The sequence below is a fragment of the Sus scrofa genome, chromosome 1, assembly GCF_000003025.6.
Source record: "Sus scrofa isolate TJ Tabasco breed Duroc chromosome 1, Sscrofa11.1, whole genome shotgun sequence".
In the NCBI taxonomy this organism is placed as follows: domain Eukaryota; kingdom Metazoa; phylum Chordata; class Mammalia; order Artiodactyla; family Suidae; genus Sus; species Sus scrofa.
The window spans coordinates 133344717-133371129 of NC_010443.5; the positions used below are offsets into that span (position 1 = coordinate 133344717).

Sequence of the window (26413 nt, forward strand, 5' to 3'; positions counted from 1 at the left end):
ATGTTTGCTTGAAAAGAATATATATTTTGTTTTTTTGAATGTAGTGTCCTAGAGATATCAATTAAGTCTAACTCTTCTATTGTGTTATTTAGTATCTCTGTTGCCTTACTGATTTTCTGTCTAAAAGATCTGTCCATTGATGTCAGTGGGGGTGTTAAAGTCTCCTACTATTACTGTATTCCTGTCATATTTATTGGGTGCGTATATTTTACCAAGTGTAATATCCTCTTCTCGTATTGGTCCTTTTATCATTATATGATTTCTTTCTTTGTCTTTCTTTATGTATTTTGCTTTGAAGTCTGTTTTGTCTGATAGGAATATTTCTACCTCCACTTTCTTGTTTTAATTTGCATGAAGTATCTTATTCCATGCGCTCACTGTCAGTCTATGTGTCCTTTGTCCAAAGTGAGTCTCTTGGAAGCAGCATAAGTTGTCTGTCTTTTTTTTTTTTTATTAATCTAATATTCTCTATCTTTTAATCAGAACATTTAGTCCATTGACATTTAAGGTTATTATTATTATTTGTTTTGTTTTGTCTTTTTAGGGCCACACCCATGGCATATGGAAGTGCCCAGGCTAGGTGTCGAATTGGAGCTGTAGCTGCTGGCCTATATCACAGCTACAGCAATGCCACATCTGAGCTGCATCTGTGACCTACACCACAGTTACAACAACTCCAGATTTGAGCCATGTCTGTGACCTACATGACAGCTCATGGCAACTCCAGATCCTTTAGCAAGGCCAAGGATCAACCCCATGTCTTCATGGATCCTGGTTGGGTTCATTACCACTGAGCCACAATGGGAACTCCGTAAGGTAATTATTGATAAGTATGTATTTATTGCCATTTTAGACTCTGTCTTACAGTGGATTTGTCATCCACCATGGTCTGCTTTAGATTTAGCTGAGCTATTTTGTAGAGATCACATCTCTCTTCAGGGAACTATTAGGATTCTAACTTCTTTGACTTTTCAAAGACAGTTTGGAGTTAAAACCTGGAAGATTCCCATGTTACCTAATTTTAGTACTGTTTGGCATGCCTCTTTTCCAATCAATATTTTCTTGTCAATACTAAATGTAGATTGCCAAGCTAAAATTCTTGCTCTATCTTAAGGGAAATTATAATACAGTGGTTTAAAAAGATATATTCTAGGCTCCATTATCTGTGGTTTCACGTTCAGCTATGTGCTGGTAACCATGGTCCAAAAATATTAATTGGAAAATTCCAGAAATAAACAATTCATGTTTTAAATTTCACAATGTGTTGGCTAGTGGGGTGAAACCTTACTGTCCCAGTACACAAATTCCATCCTGTCCAGGAAACTAATCATCCCTTTGTCCAGTGTAACTTACTAGTCACTTAGCACCCCTTTCAGTTATCAGATTAACTATCCTAATATTCAGTGCTGTGTTTAAGTAATCCTTATTTTACTTAATAGTGGTCCCAAAGCACAGGAGTAGTGATGTTGGAAATTCAGATATGCCAAAGAGGAGCTGTAAAGTGCTCCCTTTACACAAAAAGGCAAAAGTTTGTGACTTATTAAGGAGAAAAAGAAAATCATACGCTGTGGTTGCTGAGATCCACAGTAAGAATGAATCTTTTATCCATGAAATTATGAAGAAGGAAAAAGAAATTTGTGCTAGTATTGGTGTTGCACCTCAAACTGTGAAACTTAGGGCCACAGTGTGTGGAAAGTGCCTAGTTAAAATGGAAAAGGCAATAAGTTCGTATGAAATACAGTTGACCCTTGAACAACATGGGGGTTTGGGGTGCCAATCACCTATGCAATCAAAAATTCACATATAACTTTTGATTCCCCCAAACTTAACTAATAGCCTACTGTTGACTGAAAGCCTTATGGATAATATAAACAGTTGGTTAACATATATTTTATATCTTATATGTATATCTACATATATTTTATACAATTATGATATACCTAATTTTTCAGTATTTCTAGACTATGCAATTCATCTGCAAGTTTTTTTCAAATTGTCAATGATCTCAAAAATTATTCCAATATAATTACTGAAAAAAATCAATGTATAAACGAACCCACAGTTCAAACTCATGTTGTTCAAGGGTCAGCTGTATTTTGAGATAGAGAGAGAGAAACCACATTTACATAAATTTTATTACAGTGTATTGCTGCAGTTCAATTTTATTATTATTATTGTTACTCTCTTGCAGTATCTAATTTTATAAATTAAACTTTATCATAGGTATATGTACATTGGAAAAAAACCCATAGTAAATATGGTTTGGTACTACATATGAGGTTTCAGCATCCACCGGTGGTCTTGGAACATATCCCGCCAGGATAAGGGTGTCTACTGTATAATCCATTAGCCAAACAAGCATATGTATTTGTAATTCCACACTCTAGGCAACTTTTTCTCGTTCAGTTTATCAGCTAGTTTTAATTTTTGTATTCTAGGTTTTTGAATCATTAGAAACTTATTTTTGAAAAACACATTATGTTCTCTGAGTCCAAGGGGTATTGTCTTATTAATATGTCTTATTGTAGCATTGTGCAGTTAGAGGTTTGTCTATTGTGTTAATTTTATGCTTCTTTTGAAAGAGGCGGAAACTGGATTTGTGAGCACTTCTTTTGCCTCCCTGGATGGCACAGAAGTTTGCTGAGATGCTGGTGAGCAGGAAACAGTGTCTTGGGTGCCAACAAAACTCATGCAAAAACCACCTGCGTGTGTATGGTTGAAACCTGCTGGGTGACATCTGCTCTGAATGCCTGCACACAACCAGCCAGAAAGCCATCTCCTGCCCCCTGTGGTGGGAGAAAGGAGAAAAAAAAAAAAAAAAAGCAGAACCAGGAAGAGAGGTCATTTGGTCTTGTCCCTTCAGTGTCTTCTACTGTGGCGCCTGTCAAAGGAGGACATTTACCGGGTCCAGTTCCAGTATCACAAATAGAGAAAAGAAGGGTGTATTTGGAGCTAAGAAGGAATAATTTGATAACAAAACAGTGACTGTGGAATTTATTGTCTAAACTAAAAAGCAAAAGGAAGGTCTGTTAATATTTCTGTTGAGCCAGTAGCTATAAATTCATACTATCTTAGGAAAAACTCGAGATATGTTTACCTTATGTGGGAGCTAAGCCAGAGGGGCAAATAGAATCTGGATATGGAGAAGAGGAGAGTCAGTGAGGAACACTATGGGTGTGGCGACTAGTGGGAACAAAGAAATGAGTGATTCAGATATAGAGGAAATAAGCTCAATGTGTGGTCTGAGAGAGAAGCACCCATAGAGATGAATGATATTAGTTTTTGGACAAGGTGTTTAGTTGAAAGGCTTAACAAATTTATCTTGTTATCTTAATATTAATTCACATAAATTTGGGAAAATTATTCTTTACAAGGGCATGCATTTCCCTTTCTCTTATTCTCATCTTTAGGACTCAGAGTACCATCATCAAGTATTTATTGTGTTCTGTCTACTGTACTGAGATTCAGAGCCTTCTATAGACCTACAGTTCAGTTGTTGAAAAAACTGATTGGGCTTCTTAAAGTTAGATTAAGGAAACTTGGTAGAGAACTTTTTTATTGTCAGTCTTCAAATGTAATTTTTGTTTTATGAAACTTAGGTGTCTACATAGGAAAAAAGTGAAAAAAAATTGAACATATACTTTTCTGTAATCTGTGGTATAATTAATATCCAAAAGAAGTCTGTGCATGTTGTTTTTCAAATGTACATGTGTATGGAGAAAGAGAGAGAGAGAAAATGTTAAAGTATTCTTAGTCTAAAGCCTAAGAACATATAATTTTAAGAGCTAACGCCTTTGACTTTTCTTCAGTTTCTTCCTTTATCACCTGAATGTAGCCCTCCTGTAATAAGACTCTTACAAGAAGTCTGTATTTCAGGTTTTGCTTACGTATGATGAAGCAGAGGCCTAGAAATGTGAAGTGTTTTTGCTCAAGTCACAAGCTAGTTAGAAGGGGAGGCGAGTTTCTTGCATCTCAAGTCAACCCTTTTTTCCCCCCAGGATCTTTTGCTTGTCTTTAAACTTAGTGAGGTATTATCAGAACCCCAGTATCTGAATTTCACATGTAGAAGAAAGCCCCTGAGATACACCTCTGGACATTTACTTTCAAAATAAAAGGTTATTGGATTCAAGTGCCATGTTTCCAGGTACTGATCCCAGAGTCATCTTTCTACCTTCCTCAGTCCTCTTCTATTAATCTACTTTTGTTTCTTTCATTTCTTGCCCAACTCCCCCAGATCTCAGTTATTTCCTCCTTCTTTGTCAAAGTTTCACAGGTTTGGAGAACAGGAATTGTGTTCCTTTGGAAAGCAAGGTTTGTATTCCAGACACTAACAGGTCTCCCACCTTGAGCCACTTCTCTAGCCCGCATGTTCCCACAGCAGCCCCTCTGTTCTGCAGTATTTCCTGGGTGCCTAGGCCCCAAGATCCCTGTCTAACTCTGATATCTGGTAAACCATGTTGGTAAAGCTTCTTCTGCAATTTCTATATATCTCTACACACAGTTAAGATAATAAATGAAAAGTGGGAAAAATTAGAAATGAACAGTTCTTGGGAATTCCCATCATGGCTCAGTGGTTAATGAACCAGACTAGTATCCATGAGGATGCGGGTTCAATCCTTGGCCTTGCTCAGTGGGTTAGGGATCCATTGTTGCCACGATCTGTGGTGTAGGTGGTAGACAAGGTTCGGATACTGCATTGCGGTGGCTGTGGCATAGGCTGGCAGATTGGACCCCTAGCCTGGGAACCTCCATTTGCTGTGGGGGCTCAGTGGTTAATGAACCTAACTGGTATCCATGAGGACATGGGTTCGATCCCTGGCCTTGCTCAGTGGGTTAAGGATCCGGTATTGCCGTGAGCTGTGGTGTAGGTGGCAGACACAGCTCCGATCCCATGTTGCTGTGGCATAGACTGGCAGATTGGACCCCTACCCTGGTAACCTCCATATGCTGTGGGTGCAGCCCTAAAAAGACAAAAGACAAAAAAAAAAAAAAGAAAGAAAAAAAAGCAATGGACAGTTCTCAAATATTTCCTTTAGATGTTACATTGATTAACTTTCTCTGTACCTTTCTAAAAAAATGCTATGAAAAACAGGTTCATTTATTCCAATTCACCACATGTAACCCCATTAAATTCATGGTCAGCTCTCCATTGTATGGAACTCAGTAAAGACCTGCAGGCTTGTTTCGAGCATTTCACTTTTCTGGTAAAAACCAGTGACTTTAATGATAACTGAACATGAGGGAAAATATTTTTTAAACATCTCTTTTTCATTATTATATAGTATTCAAAAATTTGATCAAAATCGACTTTGTAGATAATTACAAAATATCTAACAGTCTTTCCACCTCTCCCATTTTTGGAGTTGTGTCTATGCAGAAAGAACACAAATTATGGTTGGCTTTTTAATTTTTATTTTACGTCTTTTTCTCTGATATTAGTTTTGCTTCCTGTATATAGTCATTATTTCTAGCACAAAATACTAAATTAAACATTTATATAAATCTTAGGAATGGATAGTCATTCCCATTTTCTTAAACCTGTGTTTCCCAAATTCTTTAAATAAGCTTATAAAATTTGTTAAACAGCTTTATTAACTGGTAAAATTTCAATTAAAAACACAATGATGTTTAAAGAAAACCCAAATCTGGTTTGGACTAACAGCTGTGTGATTTTGTCAGAAAGTCTTACTTTATAAAGGTCTCAACAGTGCAAAAAAACTATAAAGTATCATCTTCAAAATTTTGGAAAGAGCCACACCACTCTTTCCTCCTGCCTGATTTAAAAATATGTGACAAAGTAAGAGAATTGGAAAAAACCTTTTTCCCATACCCTGTCTGGTTAATTTAGGCCAAATGGGAAAAAAATCACATGAGGGACAACACATCAAAAATCCAGGCTGAAAACGGCCAAATCTATGAATAGCAGATATGGGAACCAGCCCAAGGCTTGTGTGTAGAAGGGTGATAGATAAAAATAGTGCCCTAAATTTTTCAAAGGTGATTTGAAACCTCCCAGTATAGATGACCTTGCTACTGAAAATAAGATGATAAGGGCAAAGTTGAAATTGCAACCCCTTTCAAGGGCCTCTAGATTTAAGCTAATGTGCAGGAAAAAGAGTTGATTCCCCGCCTCCGTCATCAGCAAGCGGCACACAGGCATAGAGCATTTCTTTTCCTTTGACGAATTCTTAATATATTTATCCTTCCCCTCTGCCCCTTTCAAGAAAGAAAGGCAGCAGCCCAGGATCTTGAGTTTTCAAAAAGCATCCCATTTTCAGTTCCTTCCTGTTGATGAAAGCAATGTCCAGGAGACAAGAGGTAGGCTCAGTGACAAAAATAAAATAAAAAAAAAATTTTATTTCTCACATCAGAAGCCCCCCTTTTTTTCTGGAAATCCTTCATTGTGCCTTTGCCTCCACACTGTTCTTGATATCAGTGATGGTTTGACTTGCAGTGGCTTAAATAGAAAAGTTTTTAAAACTTGCTGACTCCCATATCAACCAGGTATAAAGATAAAGACTATGCCACTTTAAGTTTTTTTTTTTTTTTTTTTTTTTAATGTTTTTCAGAGGGGAGGAAAGAGTATGGAAGGAAGAGAAGTTGTTTTTTGAATGTCCATTTCTGAAGTTCCATGCTCTGCTGTTGATTAAAATATCTTCACATGTCTCCAAGGCTCTCTAAACTGGATGGGAAGAGTTTGGTGACAGTGAGGAATACCATTAGTGAGATTTCTTTTGGTGACAGACAGATGTAAATGTATCCATCTAATTCTCTGCTCTCAGGTCTCTGTCTGCAGATGGATGTTAATAATTAGCAGTTGCATCTCCTCCCTCTTTATCAAATTGGATTCTCCATAGATTCATCATTTTTTTTTTATTTTCTCAAAGTAGCAGCAGCCCTGACAGCCTCCCTTTGTTCTTGTGTTTATAAATAATTTATAACACAGAAATATCTCTTCTTAGTCCTAAAACATAAACTAATGGAATAACACGACACACTGGCCCCAACTACCTTCTTCCACTTGAGGAGAGAAAAAACCTTGGGGTGATGTGGAGGAGGCATAGAGCCTCATTCTTAACAAAGGGAGGCTGAAGATCAAATGAGAAATGAAAAACAAAAAACCTTTGTCCATCTGAATCTAGTTTTTTGTTTTGTTTTGTTTTTAATTTTTTTTTCCTTTTCACATTCTAGCCGAGCATGGGAGTTCTAGACAGCACAAGCACATTCTTCTGTGATTTCTCTTCCAAATAGTATACCTTGTTGGAATTCCTGAATACACGACACATTTCATTAAGCTATACAAAAGGGAGAATATTTTTCAATTAGAACATCCACAGATGCTAAAAACATACCATGGTACATTTATTCAACAACTGTATGCTCATAACCCATGCACAATCTTTAAACACCAAATTACAGGGATTTGGTCCAAATTAGCAATAAAATACAATGTGTTTGCCCTCTACTGGGTAGTAATGACTGTGTAGTTTTCCTTGCATACCCACTGGCCTTGTAGACAGCTTCATAACTGTTTCACTAACACAGTGTTATAAACAAATATGGCTAGGATTTGTGCTAATTAAGGTAAATAGAACTCTGTTGAATCCATTTTTCTAAGCTAAGATGTTCAGTGGAGGTGGTTTTAAAATTTTTCTTACGGTGCTCTAGGCTTGCACATCACATCTTGGGAGATAGCTTATAAGTCATCATTTGATATCCTGGAAATATATTCAGGTTGTAGATAAATAACCCGCCTAACAATGCTAATGCAGAATGTTTGGCATGTAATTTAGATAGGAATCTGAACACCTCCTTACATCAGCTGTTAAGATTTTGCACTGAAGCAGAAATAACGTCTTATCTTCCATCTGGAAATGGGACATAGAAAGTGACACAAGTTATTTAGAGTTAGTGCAAAACAAGAGTGGTAACAGAGTAAATACAAAGCAACTCCCTGGGTTACTGCTGCAGTATAATGCCAGATAAATAATCATGCCAGGTAAATAAGTTGGGTGAGGCCTGATTTTATAGAGTATAATTGTAACTGGCATTCCTGTTGGGGTGGAGCTTTCTTTGGCATGGTGATTTCTGAAGCATCTTTCTACATCCTAGGTGACACTGCTGGTGACACATATATATGCAAGAAACACGAAAGCCATTTCTGTCTCTCAGGAAGCTAGGGGAAGAAGCCATTCCACTGCCAGAGATGGAGCCTCAGTACAGTCCAGAAAGACAAACATACCTTGAGATTTAAACTGACTGAATGAAGGGACTGGGTTTTAACTGGAGAGGAATTTGGCTGGTATTCCAGGTCACGTCCTCTCTCACGGTCCCAATTGTCTTGCTCTTGGCAAAAGATGTATTTTTCTCTTAAAAATGGAGTGGAATTAATATCTTGACTTGGGACTTGGGAATGTTTCTCTCCAGAAACAGCAGCCAGCATCATGGGTTAGAGTGATTCAGACATAAAGGAGTAAGAGAAGTTTTTTTGTTTTGTTTTGTTTTGTTTTTTTTGTCATGTAACTGGGGACAAAATAATTACTGGATTGTACCACAGCCCAACAATTAAGAAGAAATGAAATCCTTTCTTTGGCTTAAAAGCATTTCCACATAAGTACTGGGTTCCTCCCCCTCCCAATGGCCCACCTACAGGATATCTTTTGGGCTCTATCTTTACCTCTGGGGTCTTTCTGGGGCAGGCATATAGCAGTATAGATCAGAGAATTTTTTTTTTTTTATTCAAGGCATAGAATGTGAAGTGCCTTGGTCTCTCTCTCTCTTTTAAAATTACATTTCTTTAGAAACTGACATAAGTAACTTTTGGAGTATATATGTTGGCATGGGTCTAGGGAAAGGTAAGGAAGCAAGATGAGAGCCTTGCACTTTGGGGTAGAGATTTCACAAGAAGAAAACAAGATTTTGGTTGCAGAAGAAGATAATTCGAACTGAAGGGAAGAAGATACAAATTCCACAGAGTTTAGGTAATAGATAATGTTCAGTTTAATGAAAGTCTGATGGGATCAGAGCATCTTCCAAAATTCTGAAATTTTCCCAATAGCCTACTCTACTGTGTCCTTATGTGTAAGGCAGGGCATTTGTTTCTCCGTTCAGATCCTTGTCATCTTGCTAATTCTGTACTTGACTAAATGGCTGAAAATGCTTTGGTCTGTAAGGCATTTCTTGTTCCCAGCTGCATTAAACTGCTATTATTAATTACCTCCTTTGGCCTAACATTATGCCTTTATAACACATGTATTGTCAGGCTCTCTGCGATTATTGGAAGTCTATGCCATACACAAAGGCATTAAGCTTAAAACAATAGAGGCTGCTTATTTGATAGTAGAAGATGTCAGGGAGAGACAATCCCGGTTGGCTAGAAGTGACTTGAAGCTCGTCATAAGCAAATAAGGGGTGAGGTGATCACAGCGCAGCGTTAACTGTGTGTGAGAGACACACAATTCTACATGGCAGTTTCCATCATGCATTTCCCATGGAAGAAGGGGGGAAACGGGCTCTGAGTAAATGATGGGTGAATACAGAATCAATTGTAGTGTATGACAAGACACTTTCTCTCTTTGTTTAATATATAAATCAGGAGCACTTATGAATTGATATTAATTAAAATAATGTATTTGCTTTCTTTCAACAGTAATGTCAGCCTTGTTAAAAAACGGAACGCTAAATCTTCATTAGACTTTCAATATTAAAAAACTTGCATGAAATATGAATTAGTATTTAACTTGTTGCTAGTTAGATTAAAGGGGAGAGAATGCAATAGGCATTTAGCATTTTGGACAAAAGCAGAATCGGCTTTCCCAACCTGGGAATAAGTCGGTCTCTAGAGGCCAGATGGATCAGGGATCATCTATCATTACCTTCTAACAGGAGTGACTGCATCCCAAATGGAATTACTAACTGCTATTGCATCCATGGAATTAAGTTCTTATCAAAAGGCTAATGCATAGTGAACCAACAAAATCTCTGTATATGAAAATTCATTATAAAAAGGTCCTTAGTGTTCTCCTGACATACATCTGGGGACATGAACAAAAACCAGCCTTTTTTTTTTTTTTTTAGAAGAAGGCACATATACATTTCATTTTCCTGGAATCTTTCCACATGTAGAAAAATTGTGAAAACTTAAAGTGTCCTTGCTACTTAGACTATGTCAAATTTGGGAATCAGTGACTACTTGGGGGTAGCAGGTAGGTAAAGAGATTTTTGTTTATTTTATTTAGACAGATGGATATTTGATGTCTTCTGCTTTTCATTACACTTGTGGCCTGAAATTAGAGCTGATATAATTGGAATGACCAGGCTGAGACCTTATATTGCATTCAAAAATACATTATGAAACTCCAGTGATCTTATTGGCAATGTGTTGTCTTAGGTTAAAGCTGCTCATAAATGTGCTTGCTTATAAAATACACCATCGATCTTATAATTATGTTCCACCTGGATTTATATGTTTGGAAAATGTGATTGAATTTTAGACCTCTCTCTGGGAGTGGCATGTACAGGCACAGAGAAACCACAAGGTGGTGGTATGGTGTCACCATATTTTTTAAGAACAACAAGAAAAGGGGGTTTATTTAATGAGCTTGCACTCACAAGCCTGCTCATCTAGTGAACTGTGACTTTTCAAATACCAACCTATTAATGTCAAAGGCAATACTGAAGGGAACAGTTCTGTTTGATTTAAAAAATACAGACAATGTGAAGTCCACTATGGCCCAGTATCTATCACCTATGGGGCTCCATTCATGCCTAATGCTTTATTCAAGCTAAGGCATAGTTTTTATATATCAGATTAATACATATCTACAGCTTTGCACCTTTCTAGTTTGATTTTTTTTATCATCAGGGCTCACTGGGGCCATTTTCATTCCCTTACTATAGCATCTGCAAGCAGGTGGATTAGAGATAACTCTCATTGTGCTTTGTTTTTCTCCCGACACTGTCATTAATCATTCCTTAAGCCACACTTCAACTTCTAGTAATCAGGACTGGCTGCTCCTGAGCTGCACAAGAATTGCCTCTCACGGTATAATATGGAATTGGAAGCGAATGGCTGAGGCTAGACGCCTCTTCTGCATTCTCCATCTATCTCATCATTTAGGTATTTATCCATCTCGGGCTTGTACAGAGAGCACCTCTTTCCTTCCCATGAGGATGCAGATTGCAACAGAGGATCAGATTTGTTACCAGGCTTTGGGCTTTGATTGTCCTCTTATAAGTTCGGGATTAAAGTGAAATTTCCCACAGGGCTCTGCAGGATTTGCTAGCATTTAACTGTTTAACCTGGTTGTTTGTGAATGAGAATCCTGTGGTCAACTATTCCATAGAGAATATTATGGTAAGCCAAGCCTGAGTGGTACACATTCCGGTGTGTGCCTATAAAGACGGGCACAGTTGATTCCAATTAACTTCATGTCTGATATCAGTTGTTTTCATATACATAGAGATAGAGAGCAGTGATCCTAAGGTAAAAAGAAAGCCAAAGCATTCCCTTTTATGAAACATAGGTGTTGGTTTTAAATACATGCAAATCTATCCCTCAAAATTAGGATTTCTAGTTATGCTCTTCACACTGATTAGAGAATTAATCAGTTTTGCACTGCGTTGTTTTCTATTTTGTGCAGTTGTTTTATATTCTCTAATTTGTTTACCAATTTTAACCTAACACTGATTGATCCTTTATTCAACATTCCTTTGAATATGACTGAAACAGAGACAGAGTTTGTGAATTTATTTACACTATTTTCACATCGATAAATATGTGTTTAGAATGTCTTAGGTTATATGTAGAACTTAAACAGAAAGAGTTTCCTAATTCTTTGCTCTTTCTGAAGAGGAGAATTTTTTAATCTGCTTTTCATTCCCCGAAGCAAAGCAATGAGGAATTAGGGGGAAGAGTTCTTCAAAAATCATGTCCCTATTATCTTTTTTGTTGTTCTTGTTTAGATTGTGACTACTTAAGGAACGCATTGGAAAGACATCAAAATCATTCTATTATCTAGTTTTGAGGGATTGTATGCCCATCCACTGTAGCTACTTTATTTAATGTGAATATGTTTTTTAAGTGCCTAAAAAGATAGTGCTCATTTTGTTTGTCTCATCAAAAGACGCAGAACAATAAGGCAACAGAAATATGGAATTTAGCAAACTGTTTAAAGCTTATAATTAAACTTGGCTTTTCCAAGGAAACTACCCACATCATTAAACTTTTCATTCTTCCCAAAATTTTCTATTGCTCTTTTTAACCTCAATTTTGCAATGTTAAAAAAGTGAAACACACACCCAAGCAGAAATAATTTTTAAAAAGACTTTTTGGAATTAAAAATGTTGGTCCCAACAGATTGAAACATTAAAAAAATAGTTTCAAGCATCTCACTGGATATCCTTTTGTCATGGTTAGTGTAGATAGCAGATTGATGATTTTCAGGGAAGTGGTGAGGCTATAGCGGTCTGTAGACTAATTTATTTGTTTTGCTGCATTTGAGTCAGATACCCTCTTATTAGAGAGCAGCTTTCAAAGCATTTGTGATGGACACTGATCTTGAGCCTGGTGGGAGCTTTGCTTGGGGTTATAAAAAAGAACCCCACAGAGTTGGTAGTAAATTTAACCCCATTTACTATATCCCATAGAATTAGGGAAGCACTGAATTAGGCGTACATGGGGGGAAAAGTTCTCTCTCTCTCTCTTAAATGCAAGAGAAATCTCCTCCAGATTCACATGAGTAATTTTCAGCTGTGTATTACGCTCCTGAAGTAACCTCTTCATGCCCATTGTTTTAGTGTGAAATCATTTCCTCGGGAGATAATTAGAGTTGCTCCATTTATTACATTAAATGATTAGCATGCACTTGAAATGATCCAGTGTATTTTCCTTTATTGCTGATGACTCTTAAATATGGGCCTCTTTTCTTAATGGATAAATTAAGGTTGTCTTGGATCTTTGTAGCTGATTGTGGAGCCAAACAAGAATGACTTTCTTTTTCAAACATAGGCCAGGTGTGCTGTGGCTGAGGTCTAGGTTTGAAGAGGTTCTGTTCATATAGATGTCCCACCTGGTTCAACAAAGAGCTCCATAACACTGCTTAAAGTGTTTCTCTCCCAATCTCCTTAATAAAAATGTTTTTAATGGCAGTGCTTTATCTGGCATTACTCATCCCCTGTGTAGAGTAGATAAGTTTAACATAAAGTGACCCTAGATCACATTTCAAAAAAGTACCTCACAGGAAAGGCACGTGCATTATCTGAGTAAGCAATGTGGCCTATGAGCCATGAAAAAATGATATTTTAAGAATTACCAAATACAGATTTCATTTGGATGCAAGTGCTTCTTGCTCCCTTTGAACTAGCTTGGTTGTGTAGCTGACAGAGTCATCTGAAATCCACTGGAAAGTTCGGATCAAGCAGGCACTGCATGCTAAATAGGCATCATTGCATGCGTAATTGGTGAAACGACAGAAACCTGGTGCATCTTGTAGTTAATATTCAGATTTTCATAAATAATAGTAAATGTGATAACAAGCACAACATTTGTTAGAAAAATTTAAACCCGTATGTAGCTACAAAATGTACACTTGCACAGATAAAGACTAGCCATGATGAAGATTTATCAGTTTTACATTTGTCCACTCTGTCTAAATATATGTTGATATTTACTAAATTTCATTGTTAAGAGACTGTATCTTACATAAAAATGAAGAGTTCGAAGAAAACTAAAAAAAAAAAATCTTCATGCAAACTTCAAATAGTTTTCTATGTTTTGAGGACAAGTTCTTTTTTTTTTTTCTGCCATCTCTCAGTGATGATTCAAAACTCTGTCGCTTTGCCTTTATTGATTTGTTTATGTACTTATTGTGTTCTAATAGCATCGTTATTTTCAAGAAAACACTGTGAGTTGCTGCAGGAGGTTTACGATTCTTGGCAGCAATGGGAGAATTTAAAAGGGAAAGAAGAAAAAGAAGCGTAGAGTGTGAAGTTCCACATTTTGGCGACAGTGATCCCCTTATTCCACATAGGGTGAAACTGGGTTACCACACTGTGATTTCTCAGGTTTAGTGAGTAGAGGAATGAGCTACCAGAAGTTAAGATTTTCTCAGCAAGTGAGAATAGAAATTTCATACTTCTCTCATAAAAATGCATTTACTACTTCTTTCTTTTAATTCATATCCTGGATATGATTGCATGTATTCTCTGTAAACAGTAGCTAGCATTTTACCACCGTACAGTCAGATAAAACTCACTTGTGGAGAAGTTCTTTGTATCTCAACTGTGGTCTTCAGAAGAGAGAACTGTCAGTACTCAGTAGGAGGATGCTTTATGGTATGGATCAAAATTACTAGAACAACAGCAAACAAAGACTTTTTTTTAAATTTTTGCTTTATTTTTCTGGGGACGGGTTTTACTCTGGAGCCATCTGAGTAATTTTGCAGAATTTCTTATTAGAAGTTATTTAAAATTTAAGTTAGAAATGGTAATGTTCTGGTTAAATATTGAAATCTTAATTTTTTTTGTATTTTCTTGTTCACTTAGATGAAAACTTTGCACATTTAGCCTTTATTATGGTAGAAAAATTAGGCTCTGGCTGAGCCATACTGCCTTGGATAACACTATTTGTGAAGATCTGTTGTATGTGCCATTCTCTCTGCTTACATTCCACATTGTTTACTGGAAACATCCTCCTATTCATGTTTACTCAGATGGGACACATTGTTGCAGGAGGGTGGAGTGCTTCCTAGGTAATCTAGCTATTTTTTATATAAAAAATACCTAGATCTACAGACATGCAGCATTTGTTGGGATGCAAGTAGTGGTGATTCAGGACTTTCACCAGCTTTCTAACTCTCTGTCCACTGCTGCTTCTTCTTGGCAGTACAGAATCCAACAGAGAGATATCTGAAATGCCTCCTCCAGCCTCCACCCCTAAATGGAAATGTTGTTTACAAATGGGAAATTAGGAACAATCCAGTATGATTAGGTATGATCCTTATTGATGAATATTGTCACCAAATATAATTTTAATTCTGTGCAACACAGATTGTATTTAGATTGCTTTAAGTGGATAATGGTCAAATTGTATTATCCTTTAGCTAGCCATACCAAAGGATCCTTGGGAGATGGCAGATGCAATTAATATAAAGGCGTTGGTGGTCTATTTATAGTATGCCCGTCTTTAATTTCTTTAAGAACTTCTGAGAGCCCTGTCAATGCATAGTGTTCTGAATTGGAGGAACCATATTATCCTAAAAGAGTGCTATAATGTTGTTTAGCTCTGACAGGAGAATTCTCAGGATAAGGATGCTTGAAAGTTGTCATCGATGTCCTTATAGGAGAAATGATCAACTTGCAAATGATGGAGATGGAGGATAGGTTTAAATTGCACTTCTTTTTTATGACTTTGTGAATTTCTCTTTAGTGTATGTCTCCTTTTCAAAAGATGAAGTTATAGCAGTACTAATACTAGTGGTGTGGAAGGTTACAATGGCTGAACACCGTCTCTCAAACATTTATTCCATTTAAACAAAAATATCTGATAGAGAGCATTTCTATTATTCACAAGAAATCACACAATATAATGCTTTCTAGCACTCCTTTTGTAATAGCTTATTTAAATACTTGGGGCTGCAATTCAGATTTCTACTTTGTTCAGACTTCACAGAAATACTTTATTCAATTGATCACGTTTTTATTCTTTATTGTACTCTAAATCGCCTTTGATTTCTTAGAACACCAGAAGTAAAAATCAAGTATGTAGTCATGTAAAATACTAAATTCCTCCCATGCATTTACTCTAAGATAAATTAAAAACAAAAACCAAATAAAAACAAAGTAATAAATATAAAAAAAGAAAAATAATGCTTCTCCACCAATAATTGAACAGAGATTCAAGTATATTATGTTAAAGGCCAACTATGATCTATGGATTATTTTATATATTAGAAATTCTATATTTTATACAATTTGATTTTTTAGTACAAATTTTTTAGGTTTCCACAAACTCTTTCTGTTTTTTTCTAGCAGCGTATTGTAAATTAGACATTTATGAAGACAGAGACTCAGCTGATGTTTTAGTGATTGCATCAGATTCAAGACAACCCCACCCCAAAAAGCAAATCTCATAAATATACATGAATTTACAAAAACTGCCTAAAGTCTTAACTTTTCATACTCTTGTGTTTGTCTTAGTAGCGTTTTAAATTTAAAGAAGAATAATGACTATAGCCATTGTGGTAGACACATCAGGATGGCATAACTTCTCCTTAGTAAAACTTTATCCTAAAATTTCTAGTCTAGAAAAAGCTTCAAAGCACTTCAGTGAACTTTTAGAGAAAAAAGAGAAACAATACTAAAAAAGAGAGGTGGTAACATAATATATATTAAGTTTGTTTCAAAAGTGCTTTTAATTTTGTCTTTATCCCAGTAAGAGAAAGTCTGCTAAAATTAATCCACAGAACAAGAGCAATTCAATTACTACAAAGAAGATGACATAAGCTACCGAAGTGAAAAGAATTCAGACTCCAGGCCTAGTACATTTTTTTTTTTTTTGCATGAGCCGTCCCAGGTGAAAATGGAACCCCTATAGCAGCATATGGGATATTTTACTTTATTATGATAATGCTACAGCACCTAAAGGAAAGATTCATGGAAACATAACCAGTGTGTGCCTTGATATAATAGAAGTAAAAGACTCCATATTTACAGTACATAATTTAACTATGCAAATACAGACTTAGGTGTGTGGTGATTTATCCATTTGCAATAGCTTGAAATTCTTTGAGAGGATTTTTAAAGACTTTATTGTCTAAAAATGAATATTTATAATGCTTTAAAGACAGTGATTACTTAAAGGCTAGGCTGTGATGTTTGGAACCAATAAAGAATGAAATGAAAAAACATATTTGGAAAAAATTCTAAGTGGGTTTTGGATAGAGTCTGTGAAGGTGTATCAAATTAGTTGAATTGATATAACTCCTTTTAGAATGTGATACCCATACATATATTTGTCATATGTCTGTATGCACGTGTGTGTGTGTGTGTGTGTGTGTGTGTGTGTGTATGTGTATACAAAACCTATATAACTATAGAGTTTTATTCAGATATTCTTAATGTCAGTTAAGGTAACTGTTTATTGTTCATTTTTCTTTATTCTCAGGAAACTAAGATATTTCTTTTATAATCATGTGAAAATGTTTTTATATATTGAAACAGAAACATCAAAATTCATTAAGAACAAAGCTGTGGCATATTAATCTGTCTGCCAGTTCTCAGCCTAGTGTGAATTCATCTGTGTGTAAGTCTTGAAGGTAAATATCAAAATAGAAATGCTCAGTAATTTCAATAGTATTAACAGATTTGCGTTTTATTAAAAACATGCTTGATAATCTTGTGATATCTGTGATCTGAATAAACTGATAAGTAGAAAATAGTTTGCCCTCCCACGTTTTATCCTAAATCTATATGAAGAAACATCCATTACTTGCAGAGTTTCAAATGTTATTTGATTTATATGCACTTGAAAGAAAAATTCCCCTTGAAACAACAAGGACAAAATGTCTAAAGACATGGTAAATATATAGTTTCTTAATTGTAAAGCCAAAATAGATTACACACAGCCTTGCAAAATCTAAGACATCTGCTTTGTTTGAGGCAAGAAGAAAGACATCTGGGGGCTTGAATGTTTCTTTGTGACCTGCTCCAGTGTGAGTAACCTTGTAGTTAACTAGGCATTTAGTCAGGTCCCAGAAAGATCATTGCTTAGACTCTGCCTCAGAGGCTGACGAGGACCCCGGCCAAAGCCGAAATGTCATACCCGAAAGATCACTGAAATCAGGCAGTCGGGGTGGAAGTGTCGTAACTGGGGCAGTGTAATAACAGCCGTCAACCATTTATCTCTCTGGTAATCACAAACCTACACGTGAAATAATCGATGGAGGAGAAAAAAAATTTAAACCTAAAAATAAAAAAAGATCAGTATCAAATCTTCTAGGTTCATTTTGTTTTCTGACTAATTTGTAATCCTGTTATTATTTTCAACTATCCTTAAATGTCTTTCATCATACAGGAAACCTTTGGTGATTTCATTTGGCATTGGTGGAATAAATTCACATTTAAAAACATTTTCAATTATGGGCTTCTGCAATTACATATGACTTCTCTAACTGCAAAGAAGCCACAATAAAGTAGCTCTTCTGCTGTTTGGTTATATTCCTGGGTAATGTTATGTGTGTTCAGTCTAGTACAGAGTGGTTTATTTGTTCAAAGCTGCCTCCTTGATGTTGGGGTTTATTTGCTTGTTCATCCGCCAAAATGAGCGCCCTTCTCCTGTGGTTCCTGTCCCTGTGTGACTTTGTAACAGAGTCCAGATGCAGCGTGAGGGCTTGTGCTGTTTGACAAACAAAACCAAATCCCAAACTGCCTATGAGTTGTTGATAAATCTTTCCATTGGAATTATGCTTGTCTAAGTGGTAGAGATACAAGATTCACTTCTTATTCAGTATTTGAATGCGCGGACAGCACATTTAATTGCTCCCCATAGGCAGGAATTTGGCAGAGAAAAAGGAGCGCGTTTTAATCGGTCTGTCGAGCTATATTTTAAAGCACCCCTTGCCACTGTGCCTGCATATTCGTGTTGGCATTAATAGAACAAAAATATGTATTGAACTTGAAAGGTGTTTTGATGGTAGGTAAAAACATTTATTTTTTCACCTGATTCTGTTTTCTGTACTTACTATGCCAAAAAGGCAGCCGAGAGGATGGTGCTTACATCAACAGGAATTGAGAATTGAGGGTTTTCCTTCTCTAAAGTACCACCTCACCTTTAGAATGTGAATACAGGGTTAATTAATTAAGGGACAAAATACTCAATAGTGGAGTTTAGAAGACAGACCCAAGAGTAAAAGGAGAGGTTTTTGTACTTAGACAAGCAGCTGCAAATGAGCCGATGAAACGGATGTTTTATTTTTAAAATTGAGTTCCTGATTAAAAAAGTGATTCTCTTTATATGTTCATCACTTTTTGTAAAAAAAAAAAAAAATACCAACATGATATAGGATTGATTCTCCAGGCTAGAGAAAAATAGAAAAATCACAAATTTTTGCAAGTATTGCAATATTAAATTCAATGTTGGTTTATGAACAAAATCAAAAATAGTTAAATTGGAAAACTATTAGTACTCTTTTGGTGTAGCACTTTTTCCTGATCTTTCTTATATATCATAGAAGGATCTCTTTCACTATCAATATGCCCAATATTCAAATATCTTACTTTTGACATCTTTCACATTTATAGATTCTTCCTGCTTTTTTCAAAATAGCATCTCCCACAAGTATCCTGCATTTTACTTTGAAAGCTCCTTTTCATGCTTGTCTCATTTTGAAATAATATGGGTTCTAGAGTCAGGCAAACTGAGTTATAATATAGGCCCTTCTCCTTTTACTTGTTAAGCCTTTAGACACACTTAACTCCCCTGTGTGTCCCCTTTTTCCAATGACCCTATCTACCAGTTGCCTCCCAGATTAAAACACAATCAAGTCATTGGGCTTATATGGAAGGCAACTCTTTTCTCCTTCTCTGAAGTGATATAGCATTTGTTAGTTTGCATCAGTTTTTAAGAATGTCAGTAGTATATAATAGCAAAAAACAAAGTTTTCTGCTTTGTCAGGAAATTAAAAATGTACCAAAATAAAAATAAGTACTAACAGCCTGCTATGTGATGAGATGCTGGAAGCAAGTGAAATGGAGGCTGCTGTCTTGACAGTTAAGAGAGCAGACTCTTCAGGAAGGAAAAAAATCCGGGATTTTTGTATAAATTTAAAGAATTTTCCCCAATTATGTCTCTATAAAGAATACTTTTCTAATGTTTAAGAGCAGTATCCTCTATTACCACACTTATTATAGCAAAATGTAAGAATGCATGAGTGGTGGGTGTTTTGTTGTGACATCTGAACTATTTGTAAATATTGTTCACAGCTTTCTTAGCATATTTTAGCGAGGGAACATTTCAGGAAAGTATAATTTATTGCACATGATATAGATGGTGAGCTTCCCAACCCATTTGCTGTAGATGTGTTTGCACAAAAGAAAACTGATACTAAGCATGTTGGATTAAAGTAGAAAATTTTAGTCTGTGGTATCGAGTCCTGGAGTGGAGCCTTTATAAAAACATCAGTAAGCCCAAGAGATTGGCTTTACTTGATGTCGAAGTCCCAAATAATGTAAGTGCTAGCTAAGATGGGAGAAGAGCATGTTTTTCTTTATTAATGTACCATGTATGTATGTATGTTTATATGTGTTTGTGTCTGTCTGTTTGTATGTCTGTCTGTATTTCTGCCCAGGCAGGCTCCTCTGATTGCAGCCTCAACCCAGTTCCACTTTGCATGGCATTTTCTTCTTTCATTTCCCATAAGAAAAAAAATACATAAACTGTTTTCATCCCTGATGTCTCTCTGGCTTTGTCTTATTCTTTTAAATTTTCTTCAAAGGGAGGTAAAGGTCTTGGATAAAGTGGTAAGATGGTTTCTTTGCCTCTCTCTTCCCTGCCCACTTTAAGTGATAACAATGACAAATTCTAATTTAGCAAGTTTTTTTTTTGGGGGGGGGTGGGGGGGCGGACTGCTGTACCTGCAGCAGGCAGAAATTTCCAGGCTGGGGATCAAACCAAAGATCAAACCTGCACCATAGCAGTGACCCGAGTCAGAGCAGTGACAATGCCAGCTCCTTAACCCACTAGATCACCAGGGAACTCCAAGTTTTTTTTTTTTTTTTTTAAGGTGTCATTTTTTTGGGGAAAAAAAAAGCTGAGACTATTTAGAAAAGCTGTTCTATTTTCGGAATACAAGTTAACATTGAATTCTTTGGACAGGAAAGCCTATTTGTTTTTAGTGAGGAAGGCTTGGCAAACTTAATACCCTCTTGCTCCTCCTCCTTGTGTGTTGGGGAGTTAGCTCCACTTCACATAGATAGCACAGTTATTGAGTCCCTACTATGCTCCAAGTCTGTATTTTAACTTTAGGGTAGCTCTGTGAGGTAAGTGGGATTATCTCCATTTTGTAGAGGTGGAAAATAAGACCTAAAGGGCTAAAATAACTTGTCCCAGAGCACACAGCCAGTGAGAGCTGTGCCAGGATATGAATCTAGGGCTGTCTAGCTTCAGAGCCGATGCCTTTCCTCCTCTAACACAATGCATTTAAAGTAAAGTAACATGGCTTTTATTATTATAGAGGAGGCAGTTACCAACCATGGCTGCAAATCTGAATCATCCCTGTGGAACTTTAAATAAAATTCCAGTGCTTGATTTTTACTTCTGAAAATATAATTTAATAGATTTAGGGTGGGAAATTGACATCAGTGGTTTTTGAAACACCACAGGTCTCTGATGCCCCGCATTAAGAGCCGCTAGTATAGACTGTCCCTCCCTCTCTTCCAGTTAGTAATAAGTTGGTTCTGACATTTGTGTTAAGTTGGCACCAGATGCAGTATTTATTGGTCCTTAATGTAGTTGATATGCTGTTATATTTAACGTTCTTTTTTTTTAATCCTTTTTTTTTTCTGAGATAGATAATTTAGGATGGCCACTAATAAATGCTGGTAGAATGGGCTGTTAGAAGAATCATTTTTAGAGGCAATTTTACCTGTTGAAGATAATAAACACCTTAAGCAAAATGGTGACCTGTGGGTTTAGGGCATCTACTAAGTCACTCATTACAGAAGTACTGTGAAGTTTCCTCAGCTGAGGGTATTTGGTGTATCATTCTCAGAGGTTCTGAGTGTCCACGCCTGATTTTCAGTTGGTGTCAATATTAGTCTTAGGAGACCTGGCTGAGGAAGCCATGTTCACCTACTAAGTTCAAATTTGGTGTTGATTCATTAATTTTGTATGATTGAGAACAACTGGAGCCCCTCTTTTAGTTGTCTAGAAGTCTTGTGTGTTGCTTACATTATGCATTACTAAATCATACACAGTTTGAATAGGTCTATTCATATCCTGTATATACCTGCTTCTGGCATTGAGCAATTTTTTGAAAATGGGCTAAATACTTTTTCCCTACAATTTTCCAGTTAATGATTTGTGCCAGTATATCAGCTATCATGTAAAAACCAGTTGAATATGAAAATGTTCAGTTTATGGCTTACTAAACTGGAAAAATGACACATACTGCTGATTTCTCTTAGCTGAATGTACCTCTCAAGGCTCACAGATCTATTTGCAGGCATTTTGCTGTCAATGAATGTAACTGATCTCACAAGGATTCCCCAAATAGCGACTCAGGGAAATCTGATCTTAACCCCAAGGTCTATTTACCAAACATTATTGAAATTAAATTAAAAAGGAAATATTTTTAAAAAGTTAATAGCCCAGTGGTGCCATTCCTAGTCTAAACAAGGTATTTTCTGCGTTGTAAAATAAAATTTACTATTTTATTACTGTAAAAACACTAAAATATTCCTGATATTTTCAAGTGACATGTCTGTACACATCCTATGCACATATCTTAGTTCGAAATACTGCTCAATGAGTTTTTACAATAAAAATATTCCATGCTATTCTTTACCTTCTTTCTCTGGTGCCTAACCTCTTACCTCCCCAGAAACAAAGGCATAAATGCTCAAACAGCTGAGGCATATCTATCTCTATAACAGAGAAGTGAGTGACTCTGCATGAGTATCCCTAAAGGAACCAGCACCATCTCTGCCTGACTAAACCTAGCAAAGACCCAGTGATTCATGAATGACTTGCAAACATTCTCTCCTGCTTTCTAAGTGAAAACATACATTGAAAAAGACCCTCAGTTTATATATAAAGTAGAAGCAGCAAAGGTGTGCTGTCTTAATTTCCAGTCTAACCCTGTCGACATCCTCCATGGCATCAGTATTAAAGCAGGAACCAGGGCTACATTTTCCTATTCGATAATAAGCTATGGAAGTTGCATGGGGTCGAGTCTCTAGGAAATCCCCTCTTTCTTTGAAAAAATGTCATTGGTAAGATAGGAGATTGGCACCACAATGAGCAAAATATAGTGCGGGCTGATACGCATTGTCAGGTAGAATTTGGTTTGAGACACTGACTTTTGTCTGCATGGTGTCTCCGTTCCAAAGAAGATGGAAGATGCAAAATTGCAAGTTTCCAATCTCTGGTTAATGTGGTCTATACAACTGAATAATGTATAAGGAGATGTTCCTTTGATAATGTCACAATTATTCATTGTACAGCCATAAACTCAAATATTCACATTAACAGCTAGGTATTATTTTTCTTCTCTGAAATTAAGTGAGCGGCATCAGTGGTCATAAATGAGAGCATTCATCAAAGGCGGAGCCATGGCAGAGGATTAAGAGAATGCTGATGAAGTGTCCAGATTCCCATAACTTGGAATGGAGCTGCATTCAGCATTCCTTTATTATCCATCTGCCACATAACAAAAAGTCTCCTATATTTAATGCAGGTTTGCCCTAGGCCACGTAATAGGATTAGGAATAATTTCTACAAATTTACAAAAACAAATCACATGGGAAGGCTTAGAATTTGCTAATAATTTCTCCATAGCTGGGAGATCAAAGGGTTGTAAGAGTCCCTAGCCAGGCGGTAGTTTGACCCTGGCCAGGCTTTTTTAATGAAAGGGTTAATCTTCTCCGAGGTGACCATAGAGGAGCAGATAGTGTGACCAAAGGCAGATTCAGGCCCTCCAAAAAAACAAGGAGGAAAATAGTCTGAAAAGTACAACAGCAAGAAAACATTTACAGAATCACGCTACATTTTCTGGTTAGAAAAATAAAACTGCACAACCTCAGTGAAAGGAGTGAGACAAAGGAAGAGGGCTGGCTGAGAAACAAACCCAGGAGAGATCAAAACCCCTCACCATTGCCTTGAGGAAGAAAAGAAATTAGACTGCTTGCTTCTCCTTTTAAAGGTCGCCCCATTGTGGTCAGGTAAGGGCCACCAACTTATAGCCCACTCCCACTGTTCCTGCTGGACTCAGACGAATGGCTCACCGTGTATTCTGCTAGCCCAGGAAGCCAGCTGTCTTTAAGGCAGTGCCATTTCAGGGGCACTGCTTTATAAATAGGCAGATTCAGATAGAAAATCATGAATTCTTACAAGGATTTTCCCCGTTCTTACAGGGAAATGAAAGTGAATGAAGGCAGATAAAAGTTATGAGGGCAGCTAGGACTAATAGTATTGCTCCAGTGTCTTCCAAGTTCTCTATCACAGAACTTGGATAAGTGGCAACCTGTAGCCAAAGTCTCCCGTTCTGCCTTTTATTTGTCAGTGGCTGTCATGATGTAGCCAGGGCTTGCACTTGTTAAGAGCCCCATCTGCTCTTTTTCCTAGCAATGTTTAGGGTATCCTATTGCCAGTTGCAGAGCTTGTTCTCAAGGCATTCTGAACCATGTTCTGTGTTTCTCCTTTATCTGTTTTGCCACTCATTATAGGGAGGGTCTAAGTAGAAAATCTGTCTGATGTATGAGAAATGGTGGACAATTTCATAGTCTCTCCGAGGGGTGAGTCAGCCCTTTCACTAGGCTGGGAGGTTCTCATTAAGCTTCTCATTCTGGGAACTGATCTAACAAGAGGGAAATCAAAGTTGCTCGCCTACCCACTTCTATTACCTGTTGGTCTGTTAAGACTGAGGGGAAGGTCCTTCTGAGAAAGCTTGCTAAAAGAGATTGGTTTGGCAGAAAGGAGTTGATGGAGAAAATGGAATCAGTAGTCAAAAGGATGGTCTCAAAATGAGGGAAATTTTTTTTTTTGAAATTAGTCCTTTCTTTTCACTCCTAACTCCTGATAAACAGCAGAATTATGATAGATCCCTCTCCTCTCTGGGAGGAACTCAGAAGGCATCAACTCTTTTCCCCCAAGATTTCCTTCTGATCTTCTGCCTCCTTTCCTCAGAATTGAGGGCAACCAATTTATGGCCTCTTGGAGTGGTTGTTGGAGGATAAAGATCAAGGTGGACTTCCAGAAACCCATGTTTTTCATACAAACCCAGTTTCATGCAATGCCAGATTTCATTGTTTCAGCAGTATGGAAGAATGGTTGGTTCTTCGGCAGAAACAGCAGATCTTAGACATAACATACAGGCTATTTTTGTACTCACAGGTGTATTAACTTATAAGATATGAAGTGACCCAAGGTCACAGCTAGTCAACCTTTGAGTAACAAGCTAAGAAGTCAAATCTAGGTTCATACTTGGTCTGTCTTCTATTTGGTAAGTGCATTTCAGAGTAGGTGCTGTCCTAATGCTGTACAAATATCAGCTGTTTTAATTCTCCAGTAATCCTATGATGGAAGAACAGGGGTTATTTTTAGCCTTATATAGAGGAAACTAGTTCTTAGACAAGTTAGTCTACTTAAGGTTACAGCTGGTAATTGGCAAAGGTAGGCTTTGAACCCTGAGTGTTATGTCAGACTGTCTTTTAGTTTCTCCTTATTTTTTTTGTTGACCATGCCCACTGTATGCAGAAGTTTCAAGGCCAGGGATGGAATCCACACCATAGCAGTAACCCAAGCCACAACAGTGAAAACACTGGATTCTTAAGCCACTGAGTGACCAGGTAACTCCTAGTTCCCCCTTTTTTTTTCTGGCCAACTCTTGCCTATATTTAAAGACTCAGAGGTGAGAGTAGTCTTGAAGTTAACCGAGGGTGTATTTATTTTCATTTTTCAGATGGTTGAATCGACACGCTGAGGTAGCAGTTGTCTTAATCTAGGTTGCATTGTTAATGGCAGTGTTTGGATATGAGAACCCAAGTGTCTGACTACCTACCTGTCTAGGATTCTTCCCATACTGCTTTCCTGCTGCTCCCTCAACTAGAAAGCTCTGTCCTTCTCTCGTAACATTAATTTCTATTACTTCCTTTAGAGCACAACAGACACCTTTGCTTATTCAACAATCATTAAAAACTCACTATGTTCACTTTGGGCATTGTGAAGATGAATAGAACAGTCTCTCTGTACCCTTTAAATATTGACTGGCTATAGTGGGAAGGATATGAGGAGGGAATCGCAAGCCAGTGAGGACAACACCGTTCATGGGAGTGTGTATCCAGTGTGCTATGGCAGCATGAAGTAGGTGGACAGAACTCTTCATGGTAAAGTCAGGGTTGACTTCATGAAGCAATTTATGTTTGAAGTTTTTAAGAATAAATAGGATTTTACCAGTTGAACCAGGAGAAGGAAGATATTTTGAATAGAAGGGCAGAATCATGGAGGTCATGGAAGTGTTAAAGAGAATGAAGCATTGAGGAACTGAATGCAGTTCAAAATAAATATTTTGCACCATACTTGCAATTGGATGCTCTGTAAGTGTGAAGTATGAGTGTGTGAACTGTGGCAGTGAGAATGGCAGGAAGAGAACAGATATGAAAGATAGGAAGTAAGATTGACAGGACCTGGTGACATGGG

The 26413-nt window shown here is 37.0% G+C and overlaps 1 protein-coding gene across 1 annotated transcript in view; it reads right to left on the reverse strand.

Moving 5' to 3' along the window:
* The window catches only part of TMCO5A (transmembrane and coiled-coil domains 5A), a 92037-nt gene that overhangs the window by 53057 nt on the left and 12567 nt on the right, over positions 1–26413 (reverse strand). Inside the window, exons 2-3 of the mRNA XM_021084931.1 lie at positions 25776–25865; positions 17822–17920 (exon numbers count right to left, since the gene is read on the reverse strand). Of these exons, the coding sequence (XP_020940590.1) occupies positions 17822–17920; positions 25776–25865 (189 nt within the window). The remainder of the gene's footprint in view (positions 1–17821; positions 17921–25775; positions 25866–26413) is intronic.